General features: G+C 24.9%; 1 protein-coding gene across 5 annotated transcripts in view; it reads right to left on the minus strand.

The window, feature by feature from the left end:
• LOC114123603 (uncharacterized) overlaps positions 1 to 8,058 on the minus strand; it is a 53,290-nt gene that overhangs the window by 43,200 nt on the left and 2,032 nt on the right. For 3 of the 5 annotated variants that reach the window (XR_007603884.1, XR_007603883.1, XR_003592366.2), the window contains exons 1-6: positions 6,653 to 7,958; positions 4,178 to 4,300; positions 2,720 to 2,813; positions 2,527 to 2,639; positions 1,970 to 2,129; positions 1,536 to 1,898 (exon numbers count right to left, since the gene is read on the minus strand). Coding sequence is in view for 1 of the 5 variants with exons in the window: in XM_027986643.2 (XP_027842444.1) it covers positions 946 to 1,013; positions 1,536 to 1,898; positions 1,970 to 2,129; positions 2,527 to 2,639; positions 2,720 to 2,813; positions 4,178 to 4,291 (912 nt within the window). In the remaining 4 variants the exon portion in view is untranslated. Of the gene's footprint in view, positions 1 to 580; positions 1,014 to 1,535; positions 1,899 to 1,969; positions 2,130 to 2,526; positions 2,640 to 2,719; positions 2,814 to 4,177; positions 4,301 to 6,652; positions 7,959 to 8,058 lie in introns of those variants that run through there. The other 2 variants (XM_027986643.2, XR_007603882.1) reach the window with 2 other exon arrangements.

An 8,058-nucleotide genomic window follows, 5' to 3' on the forward strand; every position in this document is an offset into this window, starting at 1 on the left:
ATTATGGCATTTAAAGTTACACAAAACTTATTTTTTCTTACAAACACAGTGAACATATAATATGACTGTAGGTCAGTAAAACTATTACTAAACAATTATCTTCTAATAACATGATAAATGTATATAAATATTGCCTCTTGGTAGTCTAAGTATAGTTTATATTTGAAACAAATTGACCAAACCAAGACGAAAAATAAGACATCACACTGTCATCCAAGCGTTATCAGTGAATGGTGATCATATTTTGTACAATTTTACACATTAATAAAATGATGTCAAACAATTTATAAAATAACTAGTTGAAGTATATATTATATACAATACCTACAAATTTTAATTATTTTATAAACTATCTGATTTAACACTTTAACTGTAACATATATATATATATATATATTGTTGATAGCATCAACAGAAATAATTTTTGATTTGGAACATAAATCATTTAAAGCCATATTAAAATCAAATTCATTGTTATAAAATTTTAAAATGTTTTTAGACTTTTTTCCTATCATTATGTATTCTATAATAGATATTTTTATAGCAATTTCCATTCTGTTTAAATGTAAATTAGATAGATTTGATAAAACAACTTTTAAGTGGTTATAATTCAAACAAAATAAAAACATTGTTCTACAAGTCATAACCAAACAATTACAGTACATTATTTATAATTTAACAATTTAATTGTTGAGTTGCAAGCCATATAATATGAACATGTATATGGTCATGTATGAATTAATTATCATAATTGTGTTAATTTATAAATAGTATTTATATAATATTAAATATTGATTATAATTAAATATTTTATAGTTAAAATATGCTGTTAAAAAAAAAACATGATACAATTGAACTATCAACAAAAAGTAAGACTCTGCTAGCCTTCGTGTTGATTATCAGAAAACAGGTAAAATAGCATTGAGCGTTTGTAATGGTATCTGTTTACATCGGAATAAGCTTGTATTGGCGTAATTTTTTAGAGTATTCATTCAGTTCAGATTTTCCCCAGGCTGAAAAATGTATAAGGACAAATTTGCAAATGATAATAAACCAGACAATATATATTTGTGTATGTTAATAAATTTTAAAAGTTTTATATTATTTAAAAACAAAAATTACTATTTATGAAAATCGAGTAACAAAAAATAAAACTACAACAATACTAACCATTACAAGCAAATTATTCAACATTATGGTTATTATTTACTGATTTAATTATATTTTTGCGTCATTAAAACTATTATAAAACTAGGCAGTATGAACTATTATTCCCACAGTTATATTAATTGTCAATACTAACAAAAATAAATATTTAAAAGTCACCCTATATTATAATTAATAGAAATTGTATTTAATTAAAATACTTTAAAGTTTAAATATGATTTAATCATCATCATTTAACAGCATGTTACAATAATATTTAAAATTATTTCAATTTAACATAATTGCATGTATAACAGTCAATAGGTATGTTATTTAACTACTGAAGTTTATAGAATGATCTACTACAAAAAAGATATTTGATTACGTACCAAATTTATCAGGTTGATCGTAATAAGTATTTGGACGGACAATCCTGGTAGGTTGAAGATATTCACTTTCACAATCTGGGGACTGAGACGTCTTTAAGGATTGATGGTTATCATTAAGGCCTTTATTCACTAAGAGATATTTATTTATTATGGGATCTTGTGGTGTTGATTGGACAATTTCTTCTTTCTTCTGGGTAATTTTCTTTGTTTTTTTAGGCCGCCAACGTATTGCCAAGTCGGTTAACGTCAAATATTTTCGACCTTTCAATACGATGTGATTAACAGTAGAGGTATAAGTATAACACGATGAGTAAATGTACTCATCTAACCAATCTGTTGCACAAGCAATGTAATAAGCAAAATCTAAAAATAACAATTAAAAATTTGCAATTTTTTTCTGTTATCTGTGTATGATATATTGATATTATACTTACAACTTACAACTATTAAAATAAAAAATGCTATTTTTTCAAATGCAGTACTTGGAACTATAATTAAGCCTAGGTAGCTCAACATTAAAACTATTATGAAAACTACTATGTATGATCCAACAATTATGAAATTCTCCAGCCATTTATAACTTACCCATTCACGCTAAAAATTAATACTTATGATTAATTATATTTTTTACAATTTACATAAAACATGGTACCACATTCACGATTAATGTGAAATGTATATGAAATAATCATAACTATTTAATAGATTATCATTAACAGAAACTGTAACTGTTTATATTCAAATAACAAAACTAATACCCAAAATTAAGAATTCAATTTAAAAAAATTCCTAAAAATATTTTTAATCATATATTACTTTTCGTGGTCATAAGTTAAACATTAAAAAGTCTTATTGTAAATAAAATAGAAAACGAGTCATTGTTTTGAGAAAGAACAGAATAACTATTGCCGTTTTATAATTATAATTAAATTAATATCTGTTAATAAAACTATACATATTTTATTCCTAATTAGATCACTTAGTTACTTACTCTGTATGTAAAAAATTTTACGTAATAATGTAAGAACAGTATGAATAAACTAAGTTTGAAGATATCATAAATGTTCATTGCTTCATTGTAATTTGAAAAATTACAAAAGCCTCCTGCAATGATAAAATATAGTAAAATTCTAAAATGTATAAAAATTATTTAATATTTTTCATATTTAGCATAAAAAAATTACCATTTGACAAGAAATTCAGTTTGGGCACCAATATATGTAAATAGTAAATGTCTATTAAGACTATAATTATTCCCAATCCTCTCCAAAAATATTTCTAGAAAAAAAAAAAACAAATAAATCAGTACTTGTAACAATAATTAAATAGATTAAGATAATACAATAATTTATATACAAAAAATATCCAGTATTTATACACATTTTTACATCAATTTATTTAATAGAAATATTGGATTTGGGTAGATATACTATATGTCTTAAATTAATCAGAAGTACCTACATAATTACCATACAATTATGTATTGTTTAGGTAGTCTAATACATAGGCAGAAATGAAGAGGGATGCTGAAGAGGCACAGTCTCAAAAAATTGTTTAAATATAATTTTATATTATAAGGGGTACTATGATGATTATTATCGACTATAACTACAAGATAATGAGTTAAACCCAAGGCAGGGCAATTAACTATTTTTTTTTAACTCATTAAGTTAAGTTAATATAGAAAAAAGTAAGTTAAGTTTAAAGTTAAAAGTTACTTCAATTTTTTTTTTAACTTGCAAAAGTTACAAGTTAATTAGAAAATAAAAGTAACTTAACTTCGTTAAAAATAAGTTACTTTTTTTTTTTAGTATAAAATTAATAATTATACCTGCCATCCTTTTTTTAAGCTAACAAATAACATATTAATGATGAGGTTACCCCTATAACATTTCCGTTTATAATTAACTATATAGTTATATAATATTTTCTGTGAATATGCAATATTATGTCATAGGATAATTATTTTTATAAATTATTGTCTAATAATTATTAATAAATATATTTAAAATTTCAGATTTTTTTTTTATAAAATTAATTTGTACAAAATTGAATTTATTTTAAATCTGTGGTTTAGGAAAAAAATTAACTTACCGTACCAATAAAATTAATTAACTCGTCAGTTACTGAATAACTTGAGAAAAAATGTAACTCGTTAAGTTAGAAGTTACTTCTAAAAAAAAAGTAACCCGTTAATTAACTTAGTTAAAAGTAACTTAACTATTTAACTTAACTTTAACTTATTAACTCGTTAATGCCCAGCCTTACTTAAGCCAATCAATTATGTTCTATGTACTTATATTTAATTAAGAAAAATTAAACGCTATTTAGAATATAAAATGATGACATAATTATTTTATTTAATAAACCAATATTTTAGTAATCTGGTAAAAATACCATTATAATATCGAACAATTTTAAAATTTAGATGACACTATGTAAAACCCTAATAGTAGGACTTATTTTATTCTTATTATATTAAAATCAATTTAAAAAATAATAAATTTATTTATTCCTGATATGTCCCAATATATTTATAAATAAAATAATTTTCCAAATGTACCCACTTGTCAAAATAAAATAAATTCATTATTAAACTATGTAAATTTAAAATTAAATAATTTATAAAAACATATTAATACCTCAGTTAAAAATGTAGCTTTTAATTTAATTACTTCAATGAGATCTGGATAACAATTATACTCAAATACTAGAAATATTGTCATAAATAGTAAATGATAATTAGCGACTTCCATTATAAGAATCTGAAAAAAAAAACAATAATAATCAATTGAAAATAGGTAAAGACTCTGCTGTACAATAAATACTATGTGTAACTGTAGAGTAGTACATGTATTATAGTGATGAGAATAATTTTTTATTAGACGACACGTAATTTCACACAATATATACCTTTCTACCAAAACCTGATCCTGTGATTCTGTGTTAGAAATACCTAGATTTAGCCGATCAACCTACATACTACCTACTAAAATATTAAATACTATATATACGAGTAATTATTAATTATAGTGTATAATAATAATTACCTACTAATATAATATAATATTGTTGTTGATGTATAATAATCGTAGGGATAATAGTAATAGTAGATATTCAAATATATATTAATATTGATATTACTAGGGAACAGATTTGAATGTTCTAAAAAACCAAATATATGATTTAATGTTTTAATAATAGAAATTAACTAAAAAAGTTCTTAAAATTATTTTTAACTTTAAAAAAATTTGTTTCAATTTTGTTTTATTTATATAAATTCTTATTCTGAAAATTATTTCTAAGAAATGAATATATAATTTCTGTTGTATGTATCTATGTATACACCTTAGTATCTACATGCGTCATAATAATTTCGTCTGGCATCACATTTATCTAATCGGTAAAAACATAATCAATATTTATTTTTATTCTTTTAGACTGAATGTTAACTAAATTATTATCGAATTGTATCCATTCTTTTATAAAAATTTTGAAAAAATGCAAAATAAAAGTTACATCTTTTAATTCATTGATGTAAGAAATGAACTTTGTACTTTGAAATAAATTTTTCGGCCATTCAGAAAAATATGAAATTTGCATTCAAATCCGTTCTCTAAAAATTACCAATCTACAATCTTCAATTGACGAATTAATTATGGATTTAAATATAGGAATAATAGAAAATCTACCAAATCACGGTATTGACAGTGACGTAATTGGTTGGTGGAAGGGGTAGGCTAAATCCCTGACAAATATTTTTTGTCGACATCGAATCACAAATGAATAAATAAACTGTTTACTTCTTATAGTTAATGTTAGAACAATTAAGATAAATGTATAATAGCTGTATGAGGTTGCTGGTACATTTCCCCTGTGCGCCACCATTAACTTGATATTGTGGTGGGTTTCAAGACTCCCCTCCCCTACAATGTTTATGAGCTAATTAAGTCACTAGGTATCACATGTGTTTGGAATAATCAGTAGTTGTAAGTAGAATTTATTACAATAATATTAGCAATAGTAACCTTTACTATTTTGGTCAATCAATTTTTTCATTCCGTATAGGTACTAACCAAAGCACGTTAATAAGAAATGACTGTACTCATACATTAATAATACTATGTTAATACAGTAATTTAATATAAAGAAATTTTGTAGAAAAATGTCGGTGTAGGTAGTTTTCATACACATAATCTCATTTAGGTACTTATTTAAAAGTTCCTATTTTAGACTTGAGCAGCGAATTATTTACGAATATATTCTATTTCAAATGCACGCATGTTAGCAATATTCATTATTCATATACTAATAAACAAGTGGTAAGTAATGATGATGCGGTGAATAACGACGAATAAACACTTTCCCTTTTGGAGCATTATCGATTTTCTACTCAACAGTATACTCGGAAAAACTGTAGGTTAACAAACTCTGAATTATAAAATCCGATATTTATATTATTATATTAATTTAAATATTATTAAATATAGCGCAAGGCGATCATAAAATAATAACACTGATTATTATGTGTCTAAAGCCCCCAAAATACAAGTAAGATACAATACAATAGTTGTACCTACAATATGTACAAATAAATAACAAGGGGGGTGATAACAAAAAATAGTGGTAAATACGGTACTAGAATGGTTTAGTTTAGAAAAATTATTTTATTAAAAGGAACCCGCACCTTCAATGTTACTCTGAATGGTTTAAATAGAAGTTAGTTAAATAATAGGAAATACAAATGGACTATACTAAACAGGTAAGGCGGGATGGCACTTATTGAAGAGTATTATTTGTTAAAACCAAAATAATACAGTAAATTAATTGTCGGGTGATGATAATTTTTATAAATAAATAAATAATAACACTTTTAAATACCTATAGGGTACAAATGTCGACGTTAATAAAACGTAAAATAAAAATTTAATTAAACGCCAGAAAGTATATACTATATTGTAATATAATATTAAATGTCTATGCATGTTATACAAAAAAAATGAACTAGCTAAGCTAAACTACATAATACCTATATCATTAAAACAAAATTAAATTAGAATAAATACATGTATGTATAATATATATATATACATATATACAAAATTGATATTACTTACCCCCTGTGTCTGATACAATCGTGTTCAAAAATAAACTTTGAAGTAGTGCCTGTCTATAGCAGTATAACAAGTACCTACTTAAAATAAAATAATAATTAGTCTATGAATTAAGCAAACGACGATTGTTCGATACAACGTTCGAACAGGCGCCGTGATTATCACGCGAAAAGCCAAAAACGGTCAACGCGTAACTACCGAATAAACCGTATATGATTAAATGGGAGAACGGTGTGCGCTGTTTCACGAAAACAGCAACCTGTGAGGGGGCGGCAACGATAGCGCGGCCTTGCGTCACCAGATAAAATGGATTGACGGAGGGACAGCCACGGTGGGTCTGCTACAATACTGTTCCCCAAGTTCGCGCGTGCCCGGTACTCCAGTATCATATTACTTTATCGATCGTATTCGAACAAAAACGTTAAGAGGACGGTGTTAGTATACCTAATACCGAATACATATATGCCTCAAGCTCGAACGATCAAATACTAAATATGATATTATTTTTTGTATAAACGATAAGAATATGCGTAGCAAAATGAATCAAGGCACAGACGAAACGAAAAGTTAGGTTATTTAAATCATAAAATACTATCAACGTCAATACGATACAAGATCATCTATTACTATACTTTTATGACTTTATAACTTACATATTATTTTGTATATTGTTATAAATAATAATAAATAACATATTAATAACACTACTATTAAAAGAGTTTCCATTTACTACAAAACAACAACACTTGTTAGTTGTTTTTAAAATTAGCTGGGTGCCTAGATTACCTAATTTAAACTAACTTAAAGTGTAACCACCCTAGACATCAATCACATCGTTTTAGTTATATTACTCGAATCGGGAAAAATGGAAGAGGGATGAAAAAGTGTAAAAAATATGTTGTTGATAAAGATATAATTAGAAGAGGTTCGATTAAACATTTTTCTTTTTAAAGAAAAGTTACTCCGTTCCTTACATGCATCCCCGTGAATTAAACGCAAATTTATATACTAAAAACTCCGAAAATTATGTGTAAATATGACTGTATATACATGTATGTATATTGTATTAAGTAAATAGTGTACCCCAAAATTTTGAATTAAATTTAGATTTCATGCTTTCATGCTAATAAACTAAATATTTAAGTACCCATCATAATCCATAGTAATATGAATTATATTATGTTACACAAGTTATAACCTATACATAATTTAACTTTTTTTTGTGTAAATTTATTTTACTAGCCATAATTTTAAATAACTCAACAATGTATACTTATTATTAGAACTTGTTTTTTTTTTTGTAGTCTTTATTATGATTTAAAATAAAAAAATAATCAGGAAAAGATAAAATGTAGGTAATGATTAGTATTTTTTTTTTTTTTTTTTGTTTAGCTTTAATAAACCAAAGA

This window comes from Aphis gossypii, chromosome 2 (assembly GCF_020184175.1).
Source record: "Aphis gossypii isolate Hap1 chromosome 2, ASM2018417v2, whole genome shotgun sequence".
NCBI lineage: Eukaryota > Metazoa > Arthropoda > Insecta > Hemiptera > Aphididae > Aphis > Aphis gossypii.